Below are 22,986 nucleotides of genomic sequence, written 5' to 3'. Positions count from 1 at the left end.
AAGAACACACACAGGCACACACATGAACAGAGGAGCACACATGCACACACAGAAGCCAAAATTCCACTGGGATGGGACCAACGATTTTGCGCATTTTCCAGCTGCGGTACATATTCTTTTGCCGCAGCAAAGTGTCGCAATGTTGCGCCGTTCGGTGCAATCGCAAGAGCGACGGCGACGGCGACAGCAGCAGCCTTGCAACGCATGCCAACAAGTTAAGTATGTTAACCTCTGCGAAAATTAGACATGCCAAACGGACGAGGAGAGGGAGAAGGTGTAGACGAATGGGTGGGTAACGAAAACGAAAATGAAGTAACAATGCAGCAAACATGGGGCAGGGTCAAAGGGCGACGATGTCGACGCGACGACAGCATTGCGCCATTTTTCGTTTGCCCCGTAAGACATGAAATTCGGCTGCGGCTCGTACGCTGTCTGTTCCCCCCGCCACCCACCACCCTTGCTCTGGAACATCGCGTGTGTATGCGTGTTGGGTAAACATTTGGACAGGCGTTTTCTATCTTCTGGATTGTCGCTGTCGAAGCAGAAGCCTCTCAACCGATGTGGGGGTACACCATTCCCTGTCCCTTCCAAAACATATCGGAATTCGATGAGACATGAAATGCATTTCGGATTTCTTTAATCCAATTGGATAAGATTTGGCCAGAGGTCTTGATACGAGTATCAACCCAAAAATGTGTGCTATGGAAAAATTGGAAATAATTCTTCTTAAACAAACAGATCCTTCGTGGTGGCCAAAACTATTTCTCGTATATTAGCTCGTATGAATTGTACAACTAACGAAACTAATGAGCAAATAAATATAATTCCCTAGCCCTTTCCCTTTTTTGCCTTCTTTAGACGCTTGTTCTTCTTGCGCTGATCCTTGCGCCACTTTCGCCAATACTTTTGTATCTTGGAGGCTGCCCGATTCATCATGAAGACGACAAGGCGCTGCTGTTGGCGTCGGCGCTCCTCCTCTTCCCGCTGCACAACGATGTCATTGTAAACGGCCTCCTCGCGCCGGTACACGACCATGAAGCTATCAAGCGCCTTCTTAGCCACCATATATTGGTCTTGGAGCACCAAATTCTCCCGGATCACATCCCCCATGTTCGCGTCGTACTTCTTAACCAGACTCTGCAGCTGCAACAGGAGCTTGTTCCTGTAAGAGTGGCAGACAGTGTCGCGTCGGTGGGGGGGAATGTTATTAAATAGGAAAGAAATCTTTTACTTTTCATTGCGGGCCTCCTGCTCTTCCATCAGATGCTGATAAGTGAGCTTTGCGTAGGCATCCCTGGAAATCTGCAGCTGCTCCTCCAGCTCCTTTTGCTTATCCAAGCTGCTCCTGTGGTTAATGCGCATGGCGCGGCTGCATTTCTCGCTAACGAGAATAAATAAGGGAAAGGGAAAAAGAAAATGTTAGAATCGAAAATCAGGCTGCAGGCTTCCTTTCACTCACATCTCGTTCTGAATTCGGACATTGTTCTGCCACTTCTTGTAGGCCAGATCGTCCTCGACCTTCAACAGCAAGATTCCCTTGGCCGTCAGCTTCCATTTCTCCATAATGCGGCGACTAGCCAGGTCCTTTCGCACATTTGCGATCTTCTTCCGGATGTCCTCGTTCTTGTGGTACATCTCGTGCAGCATCCGCTCCTTGCTTATTTCGCTCTTGGATGAACGGTACAAATGCTCTTTGGCAGTGTCCAAGAGGACTTGGAACGAGACTATAATTGTGCGGTCCCTGTCGCTCAGGTTGCGCATTAATTGGGGGAAGAACTTGTAGATCTGGTAGTTCTTCTGAAAGTAATCGAGTATCTTGATCGTTTTGTGGTCGATGGGCAGCGTGAGCTCTGCCCCCATGCGGTTCATATGGCTCTCCAACAGATCCTCAACCGGCTTCAGGATCTCCTCGTAAGATGTGCCCTCGAGCACCCGGCGCAGTGTTTGGGGCTCCTCCAGCAACTTGGGCAGGATCAACGATATCTTAATTATCTCTATAGCCTGCTCGAGGACTCGCAGCACGCACTCAATTCTCACGGCACGCAGAGAGATTCCGTCTAAGGATAGGTAGGGGTTCGTATGCTCCATTGCCTTTGAAAAACTTTCATTACAACTCACCCATTTTGTCTGTTTTCGGGAAACTTGATCTTTTCTTTGGTGTAATCTGTCGGTTTGTATGTCTCTGTTCATAGCCCTTACAGCTCTGAGCCAAGCTGGTAATATTCTGATGATTACAACACGCCTGTTTACTTTGTTTAAATGGTTGCCTGGTTACAGCTGCAGCGCTGGCATTGACTTTGTCATTGCTGCAAAGGGAGGGTATGATTGAAGAACGGATTTTCCTGGGAAGACTGCGAGAACTTGTCCAAAGTTCCCAAAGGTATGTTGCTGTTGTGTCAACTATAAGACCATTAAACGAACACAAAGGTGGTAAGGGAGTGCGGCATTTATGGGGGATATATGTACATATATAAAAAATACTATGTAATGTGTACTAACCAATCGATGTAGTGTACACTACTATCTGCAAATTGCATGCTCTAAAATGAGAAGGCAATTCTTCAGCTCTCATTCAACCCCACCAATTCATGGGCCAGAGAACTTCCACGGCGCCCCCGTCCTAAACACATTTCATTTCCATTTCCTTATCCCACTTCCCATGCCCCATTCCCATTGCCATTTCCATTTCCATGGCCACCCCCAAATCATTCCACCAAAACCATTTCCCAGGGCGAGGAGCCACCGCAATGACACAGCTGCTGCGTCAAGCGACCGCGCAACAAGTATGAGACGGCATCTGGAGAGGCCAAAAGAACACACAACAACAACGCTGGCAACCAACCGCAGCAGTCCAAAAGCTTCCAGGCGACGACAAAAATGAATGGCGAACATTTGCTGAAAGCGTTGCCAGCCCCCAGTAAAGGTTCGGCAACAGCAACAGCAACAGAACAAATGAAATGTGCTTGTCTGAGTAAAATGCTGCAATGCTGACGAACCAGCAGGAATACACAAGTACAAGGAATACAAAAAAAAAAAGGAAAAAAATGAAATGCAAGAAAAGGACAGAAATAAAATTGAGCAAGAAATAATATTTTTTGTTGCTGCTGCTGGCTGGCTGGCTGGCTCTTGGCTCTGGCCATGTTGATGCGTGATAAAGATGGTAAGAAAAGCGTTGAGCGATAGATGAACCACACACGGGACAGAGAGAGAGAGAGAGAGACAAAAAGAGAGATATACAGTCAAAGCAGAAAACGTAAAAAAATGACGCATAAACAGCTCAGGGAGAGAGTGAAGCGAAAGAGAAAAGCAGCGCAGCAGAGAGTGTGCAGCAGATTTGGTGGTGGCGGCGGTGGTGCTGCTGCTGCTTCTGTTGCTGCTTCTGTTGCTCCCACATACGTAACAAATGGCCATGTAAAGCGCCACAGCAGAACAACGCCAACCTCTAACGGTACTGCAAAGGCAAAGAACGTGCAGCCCAAAAGCGACAACCAAAAACCGTAGCTCTCTCTTAGGCGCTCTCTCAGTGTACTGGTGTCCCACATTGTACCGTTTCGAGCTGTCTGCTGGCTGGCTCATTAAGCCCCAGCGACGAGGACACGACGTTGCCGTTGCCTTGGCAGCATTACCCAGCTCTTGCTGCTTATTGTTATATATTTTCATAGTCCTTACTTGACTTTTGCTTCTTCTTTTTTTGATGGTTGGGTTCTTTCATGACTATCTACGACAGTGAGTGCAAAATTTCACAGAAATGTTTCCCCGTTATGCTTGGCCTGGCCGCATTGCAGCTATAAATTTGTTTGTGGTTTACTTTTGCCTTGGAAGATTATACGTATCCGAAAACCCCAGTGGCGAGCGGGCGAGATAGTGATAGAGAGAGAGAGACAGAGGCAGAGAAAGGGAGAACGGGAATGTCATGGAACAATGGGCATAAGGAAAGGGAAACGAGAAACAAGAAACGAGAAACGGCAGGCTAACGGTGCTTGCCGACTGTTTTAATGGGGTGGGCGAGAGGATGGTCCGCATGAAACCCCATAAAGAACCTTTTTGAAAGTGTTATTATAATGCTTGGTCTGGCAATAGGAAGGTCACTCTGGTTATTGCCAACGGAAACTTAAGATATCCCCCCATGGGGCTCCCTTGAGCCAGCAGGCAAAAGATTTTTCTGATAGTTGTAGTAAATATGTGCATACATATGTACATATGTATTGTATATGGATAAAGGTGGGCTAGTTCCTATTCTTTTGAGAACAGCTGGGGAAACTTTATGGAATTAAAGTGCTGCTAGTGGGATCTGATCATTCTGGCTTACTTCCGACAATTGAGTTTAGTTGCTGCCAGGATCCATTAGTCTTGTCCTCGGTCCGTGTCCAAGAAACGACCTGAGGAAATGTTCTCAGTTGATAATGAAGTCACACCCAAAAACTCAAACGAAACTAGCTCGGCCGATTCCTGGACAAGTTTCTGCTGAATTTTTCATGATTTTTTTTCCTCTCCGTTTTGTTTCCCGGCCCGTTTCCGTTTGGCAGTTACACGTAAAAGTCCCTGTTCTGGCTTTAGTTTGTGTGTGTGTGTGTGTGTGGCTTCGGAGCAGTCTAGCATGCTGCTTTTGAGTCGGTAACGTTTGGTTCTTTTATGGAGGAGCCTGCCACTGTGCCACGCTCAAGTTGTCTCAGAAACTTTTGGCTTCTGCTCAGCTTTTCTTCCGTTTGGTTTGACACCCAACCTTCTCTCTAATTTGAATTTTCTGAACTGTAAAGTGAGCGACACAGCAAACGACATTAGTCGCTGGGTGGGGGGGGGGCGTATGGAGGCTCCAGGAAGAGTTAACTTGGCTAATAAAGTGTGCCTACCTCCACGCTTGTAGAGCGTGGCCTGTCTGCTTACAATTTTTATGATATTTAAAAAGTTTTCTCTTTTCTTTGCCAAGGTATGCCAGGTGGATAATTTATTAACTTTTAAAAATGGAAAAAATATGCATAATAATAATTCAGGGCACTCCTTTGAAAGTTTTTCTAAGTTGTCATGCCAGACTACATTTATCAGTCATGAGGATCCATGGTGAAGGAAATTAAATGTAAGTAATTTCGAATCAAATGTTAATAATGGTATACTCCCAGCTAACCACATCCTCCGCTCCATTAATTGTGATGGAGGGAAAATATTTTGTTTCACATGACCCCAAGCACGTGCTGGCTATCAGTCAGCTTGGATCATCTTCAAATATTATTTTTCTATATTTATTTTTGCTATATTTTGTATACGTTTCTGTTTGACCAAAGTCAACAATAAATGGCAAAATGCCGGCACGTGCACCGGGGTCGTGTTCAATGTTACTTCCTGGCCCCTCATTCTCCTCGATCTCCGCTTTACTAGTTCTACTTTCCCTCTTCTTGTCATCCAACTCTTACCACCTAATGCTTCCTACTGGCCGTCTCCGTACTTCTGCTATTTATTTTAGGCCAAACACAAAATGTCCTGACCGAATGATTGATGAGACTGCGAAAAAATTCAGTTGTTAGTGGTAAACCAACCGTCGCTTATCCTCATTTTCCCCACCATCTCCCCCACCTGAAAATCTTACCGAAAATCTCTCCGACAAGTTAATAAATTCTTTTTGTGTGCTGCATTTAACGCCTAGAGAATTCCGTTCCGTTCCTTTTCTTTTTGTTCTCTTTTCTTTTGTAAATTTTTGCTTTTGGGAAACTTTCTAATGAAGTCGCTGTGGGAGAAACCTTTATCAGGTTTCTCTGCATTGTACCCTCCCGGTGTTTGCTTAGTCTCTTTTTCTCTATCTCAATGCTCTGTATGCAAGGCACGCAAATTTGTTGCCAATAAGCAACCGAAAACAATTTTTATACGGACCGAATGGGGTGTGTGAAGAAGAAGTGATGGTGGCAGATGGGTAGGCGGGGCATGCCACTTGCCTATGCGTGCTGCGTGCCTTCTGTACTGCTTTTTTCCCCCTTGGCTTCCCTTTGCCTTTGCTACTTCGTGTTTTGGAACGGAGCTGCTGCTTCGCAGGACCAGTCCCAGTCCCAATCCCTTTCCCAGGCCCAGCAGTTGCTTAGCTACAGAGGCCCCAGGACCCGAAAATGTAGGTCATGTTGGACTCTGTATTGGGGAGGCAATTCGTCAGCAGAGAGCGGAGTGGGAATGCGAGTGCAAGTGGAAGAGAGAGAAAGAGATATGGAGAGGCAGCGAAACATACACATACACTGCCAGCCATCGTTATACATGCACAGAAATTTTGGTTGCTGTCCGGGCTGGATCTGGCTGGAAGAGAAAGAGAAGAAGTAAGAGATACACAGAGAAAGTGGGTGAGTGGGTAGGTGGGAGAGGGAGCGGAAGGCAGTGAATTGGGGGAGCAACACTGTGCTACCCATGAATACTTAAGCATGGGCGTTGCCCCAGACTCCTACCACCCACCCATGCCTACGCCTAAGCCCGCGCCTCTCGTTGGATCTGCTCCGTCTCGTGCTTTATTACAATGAAAATTTCATTAGAAAATTGAATGTTGATGTGTCACATGTGCTACATCCCACAACCCTCCCCCCATTAAGTTCACACATTGTTCCCTCCATTCAATTTTGAATTGACTTTTCCTTTGCTACTTTATTTTTGATATTCATATTTAAATGGGGGTGTGCATAAGAAAATAAGTCTGGGACATAGCTTATCAATTGTTTGTATGCAACAATTATTGAATTTTTTAATAGATACTTCCGTTGAAATGTGAAGAAACAAATAAAACGTTCTATGGAAAACCAAATATTTCTCCCAAAATCAGATCACTTGACAACTTAGTGCTCATCCGCAATGCGATTGATTGAACCAAACACAAACACAAAGAGGAGGAATTCGGCCCAAAGCAAGGAAGTTGTTCAGAGGCAGAGTAATCAGAGGGCTGGCGCAGCAGTTAGAACTTAAGTGCTTAAGTGGCAAGGCTGCCAAGCCAGGCACTTTGGTCTTATGTTAGATTAAGATGTTTGTGTGAACATTTGTTGTAGCAGATTGAACAAGCATCTACATCAGCCAAGCATTGTGGAAGATACACTGTACAGGCTTTGCCTGGAGGGCGAACAGAACAGACACCCAGCAGTCGATGGGATGAGATACACTGATATATTAATTAGAAAATAACTATTATTAAATGTTTAACCATTTCTATGCTCTAGATTTACCCGCTGCGAATAAGAGAAATTTAATAATTATTCTAAAAATTTCCAGTTCTTTTAATTTGCAATATATTTGTTAAGTGAAGTGCCTTTCCATTATGTGATGTGAGTTTCAAAATGAGCCACCAAAAAGGCATCAACCACAAACTTTTCCACTCAACTCAGTCTGACAGCAGCCACATTGCGTATACGCTATGCGGGGCGAGGCCGAATCCCATCATCTATTCTCTAAACACCCAGACAAATGGGCGTTCCTGTCAATATGAGTAGTAGCTCATCAAAGTTTCATTTTTACAGACCTTACCATTGCATGCAAATCATGTACAACAACACAAAAAATCGAGAAAATTGGGAACTTTCGACAAACCGTTTAACCCGAAACTGAAAAGGAAACTTCAACAAAGACGAACGAAAAACTTTTATTTATGACCAAATCGTGGGTGGGGCTTAAAGGCAAAAATGTCTTGTAATAAATCTTGTTATATGGTCGATACATGCTCGTATATTTTTCGGTTAGATATTTTGTGTTGTTTTCGGCACCCCAACAATCAACTGAAAGTTTGTGACACATGCAATAATTTGATTTTGCTCGCAAATGTCGCGGGCAAGATGGTAATAAATTGAACAAAAAATTGGCGATAGAAGTTGAAAGCAAAATAGTAGAAAAAGAAGACGTAGTGGCAGAGGAATGAGCTAAGCGAGTGGCAAAAATATAAAGAATATAAACAATGAATGGCTTAAAATAATACTAAATAAAGAAGCTGAAGAAGTATGACACAAATTGAAGAAGATTTAAGAAGAAGCTGCAAGAACGGCAAAGGAATTCGGAAAAAATTGTTTAAAAAAATGCAAAAGAAGTGGAGACAACTCGCTTTCGCTTTAGTTTTCGTTTTCGTTTCCATTTTCAATTTTCAGTCAGCCAACTCGCTTTCTTTTATTCACTTACATGCTCGTTGGGGGCGTAATGAGACAGAGTTTCCCTACCAGCCCCACTCCCTGGTACTTGCTTCCTGCTTCTACCCATCACACCACCCTATACCATCATCGAGCATGTTTTATCGATAATTCGTGAGTGCGACGCAAGAAAAACACTCTGCGGGGAGGGTGGGGAGCTGGAGTGGATACCCGGCCCTACACCTCCACCCACTCCATCGACCCGTTCATCCCACTCTCATACATTTAGTCTGTATAACAAACAAATGTTTTGTATGTGTCAGGCGCCGGTTTTTCTTATTTTCCCAGCTTTTCCCTTTTAGTGTTATTATTATTATTTCTCTTTGTTTTTTTTTTATCCGAAAATCGGTTTTTGCGGACGCGCAGCTGACACGGAACTTCACAGAACACAGGATATCGTTGTATATACATACATACATTTGTATTGTATATGTATATGTGTGGCTCTAGGTGGAATCCATTTGGAATGTATTGACAGGAAATTGGAACCGGTGCCCAGACGTGGATGACTATGATCGGCCTCTGCCACTGTCGTAAAGACTTTTGTTGACTGTCGATGTTTCGTTTGCTGGTTTGGGGGCCTGATGGCATGAAGGGCTCGTGCTGGTACTAAATGTAGGCGTATATATGTACTGGGACATGGGCCCCCAAATAGTCGCCCAGTAGTTAAGCTAAAAATAATATGAAATTTATTGCTGTAAATGACAAAACAGAATCTACCTATGGAATAAGTATGTCTACAAATTTGATTTATTTGTTTTTTCCGAGACAGGACAGTTCTTTGACTCCACCGATGACGGCCCGATTGACATTAGAAGGTTACGAATGGGTTGAAGGTACAGTCAAAAGGCATATTGCCCGGAGGAGGTACATATGTACATACGTATATGGTATTTATCAGACATATGTACATTCAGCGGACATACTCGTACATTTCTACTGGTGCTGTTTTCTTGGGTAATTCTACTCAGATTTTGCGGGCATTAATGTTGCCCACAGAAGTATGCTATGAAAAATTAAATTTGTTCTCTCCCATTAAAATCTCATCCAAGAAAAACGACACCATCACCATGCACTCAAATACTCATAAATTATAGAATTATTATTCAATTAGCGTGACAAACAAGTCCCATGCATAATGCAGCACTAGGAAAAGTGTGCGTCCAAGTGGGGGAAAGGCCAACCAAGACATGCAACAACAAATACAACTGCAGTGTTAAGCTTATTAATAGAAAACAAAGAAGAAGAAGCAAACAGTAAGAAGAAAACAGCGCAAAATGTCAGCGCCATGTCAGAAAGCGCATTAAACAAGAAAGCAGCAGCAGAAGCAAAAGAAGAAAGTGAACCAGAAGGGGGGAAAATGCTTGGAAAACAAGGCAGACCCAAGTTAAATGAAAATGAAAAATAATTAGCAAACAACTGCAGTGAAAAGGCAGCTCGGAAAAACAGAGAGAACGCGGGGAAATGCGAAAGAGCGAGGTCGTGCCTTGGGGCAGAGATTACGATAATTATATTACAATTTTTATTATTTTATGATATTTCATTTTGCAGCTTTATTATAATGGCGCAACCAGGCAGTCTGACCTTGTCCAAAACGAAGTGACAGAAAAATGTCGAGTAACATGAGTCGCGGATACCTTTACAATCATGAATATAATAATAAAAGGCCCGATCTATGAATACGAGTATATCTGTAGTATAGGTATATAAAATAATCTCAATACTCCTTTAGCTATAGCTGTAAGTAGTAACTAGCGACAGAAATGAAATATAACTTTGTAATCCATGTGTACAAGGTGCAACTGTAACGGCAACAGCAACCCGCGATAAGCATGTCGTATGACATGCAATCCGATCAAAATGTCCCACTAATTAACGGAACGACCATTGCTCACTCTCTCTTTCTCTCTTCATGCTTTTTCTTACAGGTGCTTAAGCTTCGAATTCCACAAAGCGCACAAAAGTGCACCACTGCTTCTTGCTCCCTCTGCCGTACTCTTTGATAATCTCTTCTGAGAGTTAAGTACTGGGCAAACGAGTTACACCAAAACTCAATTATGGCATTTCAGAGAGAGTTGTGAATTTGGCTCCAAGTCCCGACCGTAGATTACCCTTTTTAAATGGCAAATATTTACTTGGTTTGCAATTTATACTAAATTTAAGGTGAAATTTTGAGTGTAAATCTTGTTTCGCCAGTACCGTTTTCTGCTGCTGCTACATACAAACATACATACTACATATACCGTTACATACTTTTGTGCGAGCAAGCGAAATGAAAAGGCGAACATGCCATGGCATGCAAAATGCAATTGGAAAATATACTCTAAGAACAACAACACAAAACGCAAGCGTAGCTGAAACGCCCCGCACTTTATCGCCTTCATCCTTGTCAGTGTTGCGGGTGAGGGGGAACGAAAGAGGTAGAGAGGGGCGGGGTCGACCAGAGGTTGCTAAGGTGCGATAAAAAAGTAAAACAAGCGAAAGCAAGCAGCCAGGAAACAACAACAAACAGCAATGAACGAGAAATACATACATACATACATATGTAAGTGAAAGAGAGCAATGGTAGAAAACGACTGCTTAATACCCTAGTAAAGGCGAACTGCCAGGTGCTTAAAGCTGCCATAACATGACGATATTTTATTGCTGGCTTACCACTATTCCTATTCCTGTAGGAGAATCACAGGTGTTTTTATTGTCACGGACCAACCGAATTTAGCAGGAAATGTACTCTTTTCGTTGATTTCTTTCGAAGAAATAGCACTCGCACACACAGGGGCGGAACATTTACAGTTTTACATGCAAATGCAGCGAAATGAGCCCTTGACATGACATACCAACTCAGAACTGACATGGAAATGTGCCGAGACATACTCGACTGCAGGTGGGGGAATATGGGAATACGGTATCCATGGGACTGGCCCCACACATGATGGACAGACGGAGGACGGCGACTGATGGCCCTGACGTAGTGCAAGAGAGAGAGAGAGAGAAAGAGAGAAAAAGAGAGAGCGATTCCACTTTGGAATACTCACAAATGTTCTTACATTCCCACTTCCACCCAAAACAACTCCTCCGACCAGAGATGATTTTACTTCACTTTTTGCACCGCTCAACATTGCTGTAATGCCATGCCCAAGAAATGTGTATAAAGTAGCACCTTAACATTAACAAATGTTCAATGAATATTACCAATGAAATCCCAAAACTCTATCCCAGATAATCAGTAGAATATAGGGAGTGCTGAGTGTTTCCCAAATCTAACCAATAGTTTTAGAAAAGTGTTAATTTCCAGCATCATTTTAATTCCACAAAAAAATCCGTACTATTTTTCAGAAGCGTCATCCAACTGCAATAGTGGCATCTCGCCAAACTCCAGGCCAACTGAACCGGAACCCACCTGACCAAACCATGCACACTACGTATATCCGCACCTAGCACAATCAATTCTTATTTATTCATTAGCTCATTAACCAAATGACTGTGGAGCATTGTCACCTTCTGTTTGTTCGTGCAAACATTTACTCTGGCTTTTTCCGACGAAAGATTTTGGCAAACACAGTCAGAGCGAAAATAGAGTTTGGTTTAGTCGCGTGATAGTCCAGCTTACAATCTCGAATTTCACTTTCATTCGGGGCAAATACTCGTATTTGTCTTGCGCAAAGAGACAGAAGAGGTAACTACTATAAAATCGAGTGGACCAGTTGGGTCCAGGGCAGTCAGTTCCCGAGACATCAATCTGTCAATGCACAAGCAGCATAATGAAGTTCTTCGCTCTGCTCGTCTGTTGCCTGCTGGTCCTCAGCTTTAGCTCTCCGATGGAGGGACGCCTCTTTCTTACCAATCGCAGCGGCATCTTCTGTGTGTGGACCGCAAAGAGATCCTGCTCCAAGACCACGCCCGTGTGTGTCGTTTTGCAATTAACCGCATCTAATGGCGTTATCACCACCACCTGTAAATACTATCGCAGCGAGTGCCAGTACAGCATCGATTCTTGTTTGGGAAAAACGGGTAAGTACAACACGTTTTGAAGCTTAGATTTAAGCGTTTAATATTTTAATATCCCTTTAGTCCCCACCCAGAATGTTTTTATAATTTCGTTCATTTTTCTTTCAGCGTATGGCCAAAGTGGAGTCGTAGATACTACTGGGGCAACCTGTTTGGGGACTACCCCTCTGGGAGGAACCAGCGCTTGCTAGAGAAGATATTCATTCCATCAACTATGTATAGATAATTATCCTAAGCTATAACGATTATAAATTTCATATTTATTGTCTCTACTAAAGGGTCAAAAAGGGACATTTATTCATTTTATGATTGTGGCAGACACATCGAAAGCGTCCTGGTTTTTGTCATTCAATCCTGCCCCTAAGCAGAGCTTGGAAATCGTTTATTTAAATAGTTTGCAACTCTTTTGGCATTTTATGACCCTCCTCCAAACACACACACTCGCACGTAGAGCTCGTCCTATCGCCATGATGTATGCTATCAAGTGGTTCCCTTCGTCCTTTTTTAATTGCAATCGCATAAATTGCACTTTTTGTGTGTGTAGGGGGAAAACGAGCAGGGAATTATGGTTATGGTCACGCAGACAATGTAAATTTATAGAGCTTTTGCTTTTTAGTTTGCCATTTTTTTCGCCATTTTTCGTTGTTGGACAAAGCAAGCGGACGTGAGTGGCGAACGCCTGCGGATGCAATTAGAATGCCAGAAAAGAAATCCATGCACATGCCCCACACAATATGTATATCTGTATGTATCATATATATACACGCACATATGTATGTACATCGCCCTCGGCTGAGAATTGGGTCATTTCCGACAATTTAAGCGTTTAAAGTTCGAAAAATGTTCATAATTTTAGCAAAAATGTTCGCTTCGAAAGGGGGCTGGAAACAGAGGGTGACAGAGAGGATAAACGACATTACCCTGCAGTAAAATCAAATTTTAAAATTAACAGACAAATCAAATCCCCATACAATTGATTAAAATTAAAATCTAAGTTGTGTATCCATCAATTACTTTTTTCGATATTTTATTTACAACGTACCTGAATTAACTATTTAAGAGTTGTATGTTTTTTCTTCCCTAGGAATTTTGTATATACATATGTACATATATGCAGCTTAACCCGTTCTTATAATTATGGGCGTTATGTTCGACGAGGAAGATGAGCCCAATATAGAGGACAGAATGCTGGACCAGCCACCAGTAGAGGATGAGCTCGAGGTTGTGGACGATGACGAAGATGTGGAGAAAGTGCTGCGGCAGGTTCCTGTCTGATTTACCGTAATGCTCGAACAATTGCCCAGATTGACTACATTCCAGCCTATAGGATAAATTGATAAGTACCAGAAATGCATAATCGTGTATTCCGCACTCACTTGAGACAGTTGCCCGACAATTGGCTCGCTCCATCAGGCAACGATTCCTGAATCGGTGGCAACGGCGTGTCCTGCTCCAGCGTCCGCAGACGTTAGAGTTAACACTGCAGCTGCTGGTGGTGGTCACACAGCGGGATGAGGGCGTAGAGCTACTGCTGCTACTGCTGCTGCCGGAGCCGTTAATGATTATAACCGATTTACTTCGGGAGTTGCCCGTGGTTTTAGCTACTGTGGTGCGACGTGCGCTTACCGAACGCCGCCGCGCATTGCTTGTGCTGGCCCTGGCATTGCGATTTGCCTGAGCACGCACCTGGCGAGGTGTTGCACTGCTAAAAGCCTTGGCCTTTGCTTGGCGTCGTTGCCTGTTTTGAGCCTGAGAAGCCACCACGATCAGTGCGATCAGAACCAGAAGAGACAACGCGAGACGCATTCTTCAATTTATTTTAGCTTTTGGTTCTATCTTTAGAGGAGCTCTTCGGTTTTATACCCCCCAAACGAACGTCTCTCTGCCTGGCCTTGGAAGATGTGTATTATAATATTTCTTCCTCCATTCTCTGAACACATATTAGCATTCGAAATTTCTTTGCCTGGACTTTGTTCTATTCATTTATGTTATTATCTACCTACCCAATTGTGTAAATACTTTAGAGCCAAAAAGAAAGAGATGAGGGGGGACTGGAACTGCTTCACGTGTGTGGAGTAGATATTTTAGGAAGCTCGCTGTTTAAATACGGCAAGAGCAAATAAGTCATTTGACTAATCGTTCATAATATTAATCATACTTTTAGGCAGTTGCAAAAAAGGGAAATTTGAATTTTAAAGGTGGTTGTCGTTGGGATTTACTCGCTGCTAGCTGTACCTATAGGTATGGAAACTGTTTCAAACTGTTTAGTGTTCGTTTCAAATTCGTGGAAGATTTTCTCCTTAGTTAGGGATTTTTAAATTGTCGATTAGTTCTCATTCCTTTTAATGGATTCACATAGCCATGCCAAATATTCGATACGATATACTAAAACTATAGTCCACAAATGAACAATTGAGTGGAGCATTGGAATTGAGTTGGATCACGTTTTGTTAGTTTATTTGCTGCTGATATTAAAATATAACTTTTAAATGTATTTTCAAGTGTAAATATATTAATGGATTTGATTTGGGATGGAATATGATTTTGTTTTTTATACCCTGTCACAGCAGTCCCTTCTTCACTTCTTCAAATCTTCACTTTCTTACTTATTGTCAGATTTGTATAGTGCTCGTATTAGCGGACATCTGTCCCGATTAGCCAGATTCTTTAATGATTTTTGTTCCGCCAGCTTTGATTTGGTCGCCTTTACTGTCGCCGTTTTGTTGTTGTTGTTGGTGCCACTAGCGTTGACCTTTATTGCGTTGGTGCCACTACCGCAGGGCAGCTTCTGATCGTATGGCATGCCCCTGCAGAGACTCTGGCTGACTTTGCGATGGACTGAAATGGAGGTAAACAGATAAAAGTCAGCAAAAATGCGTAGACTCCACTCACAATCGGTCACTCCCTTGTTGTTGCAGTTTAATAACCTGCGTTGGCAGTCGTTCTTGAAGGCCTGACAGATGTTGGCCCTTCCAAGTCGCCCACATGATTTGGTCGTGGATGTGCACCTACTCTGGACGTTCTTCAGACAGGTCTGAGCTCTGCGGGCACTTTGGTTAGCGCGGGTCAAGAAATTGCTTACTGATTGGTCAAACCGTTCGGTTGTGCTGCCGCTGTTGCTGGACATGACCAGGTGGAGGAGGCTAAGGGCCAGGATGGTACACAAGCAGCAAGTGGCTTTCATGGCGGCGAATTTGTTTCAAACAAAACTGAATGACAATTAAAAGAATAGCTTTCTTGGCTTTTATACAATTTCATCTGTATTTGCTTTGCAAAAAATTATGAAAACACTTTGCTCTAGTAACCGTAACCACTTCAATTTCAATTGACTCTCAGCTGAGCTAACAGATCTCTCTCTCTCTCTATCTCCGGAAAGAAGTTAAAAGATTTCAACCTTGTTCTGCATAATGAGTTCAGTTTTGTTTCTCTGTGGATTTTAAAAAGTTTATTCACTAAACAAGATTCAACCTCGGCGTATGATGATGGGAATAACATTTGAAGTCGAGCTGGAGGAGGATGAGAAGGAGGAGGATGAGCTGCTGCAGATTCCCCGACTATTCAGACTGATTCCCGAGCACCTGGACAGGCTGACGGCCGTGTAAGCGGTGGAGCTGACACACGACTGGTAGCGCAGGACGCAGCTGTTCTTGAAACGGTTGCACAGATTGGAGCTACCGTAGCGGCCACAAGCATTTGTCGTGGAGTTCCAGCTGCAATTCCTCAGCACACAGACCTTGGCCCCAGTGTTGCTGTTGCTGGTGCTGCCAGTGAGGAAGCCGCAGGCCAGGGCCAGGATCGCCAGGAGTGTGGACAGGGCTAGAGCGGCTTTCATTCTGCTAGTTGCTGATTTCAAAGTTCTTTGATGCCATTTGGCTCGACTGTCTGGACTATTTATAGTGCTAGAACATTTCTGAAAGAATCGAAAGCAGCACATTGCCATCCGCAGTGTGGAGAGATACACCTGTCCAAATAAAGAGTGACATTGGGTGACAATGCAAGATGATAACATTGGGCACCTTGGGTGCGAATAATGCCCATTGTTAAGGCCTACGCGAATCAGGCAATCCGACCTGGTATCATCTAGAAGCCTCTAATTTAAAACCTTGAATTTAAAGCACACTTACCTCTGTTCATTAAACTAGCTGCTTAAACTGAACCCTATTTTAACTCTAACAATTTTTGAATGTCGTGTACATGTGCTCCAAAGCGTCTACCATCTACTTCGGAAATACTCGTATTGGACATGAATATTACAAAAAAGTGAAGCATAGCATACTTTCGGATACTGTGAATAATCCTACCAAAAGAGTGTAGAATTGGCATTTTGTGGGCGTGTCACGGCCTATAAGAATAGGTATATACTCCTTCTGTGCATTGAATGTGTATCCAAGGGCAAGCTTGTTAAATGTTGAGTCTCGTTTCTATGTCTGATAATCGGGGGAGTGGCACGCCTTTTTGAAATTAAACGAATATCCTGGACTTATTGGGAATATTGAAAATTTTTCAACTATTAGAGAATGTAACCACTCAATATTCGCAGTGGTTTGATACTTCCTCTCCTGCTCAAAAATTCTGTTATAAACCCAAAAACTTTGTCCATTTTGTTGCGTCAAACTGTAAAGAAAGCCAAACTGAGGTTATCTTGCTTTTGTGGCTATAATCGACTTTTCTTGCAGCTCCATCTCTTCAATCTCTTGCATACAACAAAATTCATTCCCAACTACCAACATTACGAGTAGAAAAATTGAGCGGATAATCCCTTCCAGCTGCCACCCACACCCAACTCATAGCTCTAAACTAGCACCACCTACCAAATGGAATGCTTGTGGCAGCAAAACAAACGCATAAAGTAAAATACAAACACCAAAAGCGAACAAAAATCAACTATCTCATGTTCAACATTATTATTACTTTTTGTTGTACTCAACTGAGTGCGTTTAGTAGTTGTTTTTTTGTCGTTTTTGTTTGTTAATCAATTCGAAAAACGCACTTTAATAAAATGCTGTTGACGGCATTGTTGAGTGACTGACTGCCGGTCAAGGCTGGAAATCAGTTTCGATAATTGGCTTTAGATGGAGCGTACTTGAATGAGCTCTTGCCAGCGCTCCCTCTTGTTGAGAGCTGCATTTTCTAGTGGGTTGCTTCTGGGACCAATCAAAAAAATATTTATGCAAAAACGAACGTTTATTTCTGGCCAATTTTTGCCAGGCTAGCCCACAAATTTGCATTTATTTGACGAAAATTTTATGTGCGTGTCTGGTGCAGTTTGAAGTTTGGCTTGCGGCGAAATAATTGAGCCAAGTCAAGCATCCATTTAGGCCAGCCAGTCATTTAGTTGCCCATTGAATCGATAACGTCTTAGACATCATATCACACCATTCTGCTTGCCTGCCCAACTGTGTCACCAAAGGGGACAAGAGTCTTGTGTGTTTGCTAGTGAAATCAGAGCACCACTTTCTGTTGACTCAAGGTGAGTTCAACCGATGAATTGTGTCTTCAATGGGCAGCAATCGCAAGATATTTTCATTCAGTAAAAGTAAGTTAGATAAATAGTTGAATATAAATTCACTTTCTTGAGAGTTTTCTATACTAAATTATTGATTTCATTTTGTGGCAGTCATCCCCTCCCTAGAATATCTTCTATCGCTCTTTGCTGTGACCAAATTTTATTCGTTAAAATAACATTTCATCATTTAATTAGGGTTACCTCCCTCCACTAATGATTTCTGGTTGGATTGCTTTTCGGGTTTATTGGTTTGAAAACTCATCAAAATTATGGATTTACTAGCAATAGCTAATGGATAATACTTTAATTAGGTTCATATCGCAAATTGATCCATCGAACACTGCAAATCTGATGAAAATCCCATAAATAGTTGAGTGCATTTCCGCTTGCTTTGTGGGTCATTTTTAATGAAGCTGCTGCACATTGCCAGTCAGCATTAATCAATTTGTCAGACTCAATTAAGCTGCAGATACATCCACTCTAAACAAAAGATCGATTATATAACCCGAACCAGTGGCAGGCAGGCAAGCCCCAAATGGGTGCCGATTAATCAGCCATTGGCAGTGAAAATGGATGAGCACTAAAAGAGACCGCAGAAATGTGCGATGAAAACAAAAGCCAGTAAAAAGCAAACACAAGAGAATAAAGAGAAAAAGGGGGGATGCAGACAGAGATGCGGCCTGAAGATGCCACTTGAAGTTGCGGCCAACGGGTTTGGTCTGTGCTCTGTCGCATTGCAGGAAGTTGCAAGTTGTCAACGGGTTCGGGTACGGGTTGGCCGCATTTGGCCATAGCTATCTATGGCATGTCATTGATGACGTTGTTTTGGCAGGGTATGTACGACTTGTGTTGCACCTGCCTGAATGAAGGAACATTTCACATATGGATAGGAAAGTCAAAGGAAATGTTATTTTTTTATACTTTCAATAAGAAGATTGAACAGCTGCAGAACAGCCCCATAAGTAAAATACATCATCGCTGCTTATGTATCCCTCTTAGTTGGCATCAACCAGTCGGTTCTTCGCTGCAGGCACGCAGCATCCTTATACAGATCTGCAATTGATGGCTGGCGCTGCAATCAAAATTATTTAATTTAGTTGCGGCAAATGAATTCGCGGTCTGCAATTCGCGTGATGCTGCCAATGCGGCAATCAGAGACGCGACTGCGCCCCCGTTTATCAGCTAACGGAAAGAAAGAGCAACAACAAACTTTCACTTTCGACCGCGTTCACTTCGTCTCGTCTCGTTTCGTTTCGTTTCATTTTGCTGTCTTTTTCTTGTACGCCTTCTTTTTGTTGGGCAGGTCAGTTATAGCACAGCGTTGGAGTTGCAGTTGCAGTTGGAGCTGGTGCTGGTGCTGGACTTGGTGCTGGATGTGGACCTCGGGGCTGGGGCTGGGGCTGGAACCGACTGCCATGGTTGAGTGCAGTTTCGATTTGGTCTCCACTAATCATTGGGCTTTTGTTGTTGTCTAAGAGAATGGTGTAATATAATTTTAATTTGTACCCAGAAATGATTGCCAATTGCCGCTGCCTAATGTTGATTATACAATTTTCTTGCTGCTCACTTTGTTTTTCGTCTTAAACGAAAGTGTTTTGAGCGCTTTGGCCGAGGGTAATACTTAAGCCACAGATTTGAACACACACAATTCGGGTAATTATTTATTGTTTTTTTTTGGGGTGTGCAGCGCCCGGCTGAGAGTCGGGTCGGGGTGACTTGGGGCGTACACAATACAAGATCATCGTGTGTGCGCACGAGCATTCACTGTTGGCCAAAGGCGATGGATGGAAGGTCTAAGGTCTAGTGGCAAAAATAAATACGGTACGTACGTTTATGCCCGGTGGACATGGGTCCACCAAAAACCAATGCGAGGCGCGCATGCGTGAGGTCGTCGCACTTAAATGTCAAACGGTTCAGTGCTCTAATGAGACCCACCGACCCGCCGCCAGCAAGAGCAGCTCCGTACGCCCCAAACCAAGTCAAATATTGGTCAATTCGATCGGGACAAGTCGGCTCGCAAGTCGACTTGCGAGGCTTGTCGCAATTGCTGCGGCTGGTGCTGTCTGCGGCTGTGGCAAGAAGAATGACCATAAGCAAGACAGATTATTGCCGGCCTGTCTAATTTATACAACTCATTGCGATAGAGACGACGACAGAAAATTCGTCGTCCAAGTTGGTCGTTAATTAATGCGATTTCGGTTCGACGCTAATTAAACTTATGGCTCTTTTACACACCCCAGCACATTGGCTCTACCACGAACCACAAACGAACCTGCCACAAAAATGGCAACTATTGGAAGATCGGTCTCTGACAAAGCCTCACCTTATATGAATACACCTTGGAAAGGCACACCTGAGTGAAGTGCGCAGTTCTTCTCCTTCTCATCGCAACATGTTCGCTCTCCAACATGTTCGCTCACTCACTCCATCTCCATGACTGTTGTCTTGCATGCAAATCGAGCGAATGTTCGACTGCAGTTTTCTTGTTGCTTTTGATATTCTGTTTTTTCCCGTTTCTCCTCCCCACCCCCCATAAGACGCGGCTGGCGGCCAAATTTGTGCGTTTAACGGTGTCTGAGCCCGATGTCTGTGCGAGTGGCCACCAATCCATATCCAAGCCAGCCATAGGTGGATAGCCTCCAAATGCCACAAGAACCCAATGTATGGACGTGGCCAGTTTTTTAATTGCCTCAAAATCATACATACTCTTTTTATCGATTTTGTATTTTGTAGGCCACAACTTGTGATTGCGAAATCTGCACAAGGGGGGAGGAGGCCACAATGGAATATTAATAAATATATGTATGTATAATAAAATCTATCTTTATACATATATAAAAATCTCGTGGCACGGTGTTTGTGGTTGAGCTTCTTCCACACGGCTCGACCGATTCTTATGATTGCGATTTAAATTTTTGCTTGCCTCCTAATACATACATATGTACATATATTTGCTGTATGGTATTTAAAATTCAACGGAAAAGGATAGAAAGTATTCGTATTAAAAGTACGTATTAAAAGTATTCGGCATCACGTGATAAGAGAAAATACAACTATAAGATTTGTTTTAGTTGAAAACTATAAAGAAGTCCTCCCAACTCACAACCACAACTCAATGTATTCTGTGTTCAACTTCATATAATAAAAACGATGTCCAACTATTTAAATATTCCCATTAACACTTTTATACATATTTGCCCAGAGCCAAGTATTTAAAATTCCGCTCTTAAGTGCTAATCAAAGCAAATGGGAATTTGCATAAGCTGAAGTGATTTCCTCGTTTTAAGTTCTAGAGACCGAAACTATGACTCCATCGGAAGGTGTTAAGACTTTCGCGATTCTGTCAAGATCAATACCATGATTATGATGATGCTGATCATCATGAATGGTGACGATCACACAAACCACACAAAAAAATCAAAAGATTTTATATTGTTGTTTATTTATTTATGTATGTATTTATTTTCGAGGCGAAGCAAATAATATCGCATTAGTGGAAGCTGTCGCCATATGTGTACCCAGTACTCTACTCCATAGAAAATCTGGCTTCCGAAATATCAAAAGCTTAAAAATAAAATCTCTGTTTTCCTTTCCCTGCTGTCAACGCAAAGGAAATGATCATAATGGGTTAATAACAAATAATAAACATCATGATTAAATATTATTGCTTGCCAAATGCCAACAGCCTTGAGCGAATTTGAGCCGCTGCCGTTGTCTGCGTCTTGGACAATTGGCCGTCAGCCCGTTAATTACATCGCCAAATTTAAAACCTAGAAACCAAATTATAACACTTTGGAAATCAAACAGTAAAACTTGGCAACTAAAAGTAGAAAAAATTTGTGGACACAGCAAGGAACAGAAGCGTAGAGATTTAATTAAGCTGTAACGAAAATATTATGCAAATAATAGGAGAGATAAGAAGAGATGAAAGCCTGTGGAAATTTAGCTCGCTGTGAATTTATGTAAATATTTAATATTACTCAAATCATTTCATAATGCACGACTATAACCAATCGGTGTACAGGATCTGTATACATTCGAATATAAGTGTTGATTAGATTGGCATTAAAATCGATTTAGTTTCACCTTTCCATGCTTTTCACACTTCACCTTTCTCTTAGCTTGATTTGAATTAGTAAGTAAGAAACCATTCAATTTGTTTTGTTTTCATTTCATTATAATCAGCAGTCTTCATTCAGTTTTAATTGGCAAACTTTCCATGCAATTCAAATTGAAATTATGCAGATTCAAGCTCAGCGTACACCATGTCGTATGTGTAACTGTAATTGCAGGGGCTAATTAAAATGAGAGCTCCGTTCCAATGCTGAATGCAAACAATGCAAGGTGCTCATACGCCATGCCATTGAACTTGTCGCCACCAGCAGCTTGGGCATCTTTCAACACACGCCATCCTGCCATGGGGTTCGATAATTATTATCATATTATCATAGGGAATTATTATTATTACAGTGCTGCCGTTGGAGAAACCCGCTAAAATTGCTGCACACCGAAAATCATGATGTTTCCGTATTAGGAAAAGCTTGTAGCTTGTGCATTAATTACGTGTACTGTAAGTAAGTGCAACATTTTGATAGCTTCCCGGGAGTAAGAAGTCGCATACTAATAATGAACTAACGCACGTTCAAGGATATGTTTTACCAAATGCTGTACGAATTGGCTGTACGGATTTACTGTTCCGACAGCTCTAATTGGATGTTTCCCTTCCCCGAATTTAGTCCCAGCATTTTTTAATTACCTGAGACGTTATCTCAATTACAGGTGTCTAATCCACGTTATAATAGAATAAATAATTCTGGAAATTCTCTTATTCTAACGCTCTGTTTGTTTTAAGCTCAGCTTGATCATAGATTCTGCTTGTATTTGATTCTACATTTAACCTGGAGCTCGCCGAATCTTTTCTAGAATCTTTTTTCAATTGTTTGGTTCAGAGATTTTACCTTTCAAGGTCATTCTTTAGTTGGAACCGAAAATGTTTTCCAAATAAAAATTTGAATCATTATCAAGCTAATGCCATCCGTTCAATCTAGTTTAAGTTTAAATTTTTTGAGTTTTTGGTTTCTAATTTGCAGTTTTTTTGTTGGTTTCGTGGAACATTAATTGATTTAATGTTTTCGTTGGCTTGAAGCTAACAACATTTATACTAGTATTATGTTAACGGAGCGTTACAAATCGCAACACAGAAGCAGCGGCAGCATTAAGTGGCAACAAACTGTTGGCGGCTGTTGAACAAATATCGTATCTGGCAGATACATCGGACCCAGGCTCAGATGCCAAGCTCTTCACGCGTGGCAACGTTTTTTCAAGTGCAGCATGCAATTTTGC

The 22,986-nt window shown here is 42.5% G+C and overlaps 5 protein-coding genes across 5 annotated transcripts; 1 reads left to right on the top strand and 4 right to left on the bottom strand.

Moving 5' to 3' along the window:
* Positions 1–742: 742 nt before the first annotated feature.
* LOC111078151 lies at positions 743–2,227 on the bottom strand. The gene is made up of 4 exons (XM_022372695.2): positions 2,119–2,227; positions 1,460–2,057; positions 1,232–1,381; positions 743–1,162 (listed from the first exon to the last, which is right to left on the bottom strand). Exons 1-4 carry the CDS (start codon positions 2,120–2,122, stop codon positions 829–831), a joined length of 1,086 nt encoding a protein of 361 aa, XP_022228387.1. The 5' UTR covers positions 2,123–2,227; the 3' UTR covers positions 743–828.
* Positions 2,228–3,585: 1,358 nt separating this feature from the next.
* Positions 3,586–12,858, top strand: LOC111078139. Its single transcript, XM_022372681.2, has 4 exons — positions 3,586–3,726; positions 4,928–5,074; positions 11,466–12,140; positions 12,246–12,858. The coding sequence occupies exons 3-4, from the start codon at positions 11,891–11,893 to the stop codon at positions 12,326–12,328; spliced, it is 333 nt and encodes a 110-aa protein (XP_022228373.1). The 5' UTR covers positions 3,586–3,726; positions 4,928–5,074; positions 11,466–11,890; the 3' UTR covers positions 12,329–12,858.
* Positions 12,859–13,160: 302 nt separating this feature from the next.
* On the bottom strand, positions 13,161–13,950 carry LOC111078142 (uncharacterized protein DDB_G0271670). The gene is made up of 2 exons (XM_022372685.2): positions 13,514–13,950; positions 13,161–13,458 (listed from the first exon to the last, which is right to left on the bottom strand). The coding sequence occupies exons 1-2, from the start codon at positions 13,941–13,943 to the stop codon at positions 13,256–13,258; spliced, it is 633 nt and encodes a 210-aa protein (XP_022228377.2). The 5' UTR covers positions 13,944–13,950; the 3' UTR covers positions 13,161–13,255.
* Positions 13,951–14,739: 789 nt separating this feature from the next.
* Positions 14,740–15,340, bottom strand: LOC111082160. The gene is made up of 3 exons (XM_022378343.2): positions 15,233–15,340; positions 15,030–15,178; positions 14,740–14,975 (listed from the first exon to the last, which is right to left on the bottom strand). Exons 1-3 carry the CDS (start codon positions 15,319–15,321, stop codon positions 14,740–14,742), a joined length of 474 nt encoding a protein of 157 aa, XP_022234035.2. The 5' UTR covers positions 15,322–15,340.
* A 230-nt stretch (positions 15,341–15,570) lies between these two features.
* Positions 15,571–16,014, bottom strand: LOC111082161. The gene has a single exon (XM_022372694.2). The coding sequence runs from the start codon at positions 15,967–15,969 to the stop codon at positions 15,601–15,603; it is 369 nt and encodes a 122-aa protein (XP_022228386.2). The 5' UTR covers positions 15,970–16,014; the 3' UTR covers positions 15,571–15,600.
* Positions 16,015–22,986: the final 6,972 nt, after the last annotated feature.

The sequence above is a fragment of the Drosophila obscura genome, unplaced genomic scaffold (assembly GCF_018151105.1).
Source record: "Drosophila obscura isolate BZ-5 IFL unplaced genomic scaffold, ASM1815110v1 contig_186, whole genome shotgun sequence".
In the NCBI taxonomy this organism is placed as follows: Eukaryota; Metazoa; Arthropoda; class Insecta; order Diptera; family Drosophilidae; genus Drosophila; species Drosophila obscura.
This window is presented reverse-complemented; position numbering and strand designations above follow the sequence as displayed.

Coding starts and splice junctions, on each gene's coding strand:
- LOC111082160 (XM_022378343.2), bottom strand. CDS start 15,321: ATGAAAGCCACTTGCTGCTTGTGTACCATCCTGGCCCTTAGCCTCCTC. Junction 15,179..15,232: donor AGCGGCAGCACAACCGAACG/GTTTGACCAATC, acceptor AAGTGCCCGCAG/AGCTCAGACCTGTCTGAAGA. Junction 14,976..15,029: donor CAACAAGGGAGTGACCGATT/GTGAGTGGAGTC, acceptor CCTCCATTTCAG/TCCATCGCAAAGTCAGCCAG.
- LOC111078151 (XM_022372695.2), bottom strand. Junction 1,382..1,459: donor GTCCGAATTCAGAACGAGAT/GTGAGTGAAAGG, acceptor TATTCTCGTTAG/CGAGAAATGCAGCCGCGCCA. Junction 1,163..1,231: donor CAGGAGGCCCGCAATGAAAA/GTAAAAGATTTC, acceptor CCACTCTTACAG/GAACAAGCTCCTGTTGCAGC.
- LOC111078139 (XM_022372681.2), top strand. CDS start 11,891: ATGAAGTTCTTCGCTCTGCTCGTCTGTTGCCTGCTGGTCCTCAGCTTT. Junction 12,141..12,245: donor TTCTTGTTTGGGAAAAACGG/GTAAGTACAACA, acceptor TTTTTCTTTCAG/CGTATGGCCAAAGTGGAGTC.
- LOC111078142 (XM_022372685.2), bottom strand. CDS start 13,943: ATGCGTCTCGCGTTGTCTCTTCTGGTTCTGATCGCACTGATCGTGGTG. Junction 13,459..13,513: donor TTGTCGGGCAACTGTCTCAA/GTGAGTGCGGAA, acceptor TTTATCCTATAG/GCTGGAATGTAGTCAATCTG.
- LOC111082161 (XM_022372694.2), bottom strand. CDS start 15,969: ATGAAAGCCGCTCTAGCCCTGTCCACACTCCTGGCGATCCTGGCCCTG.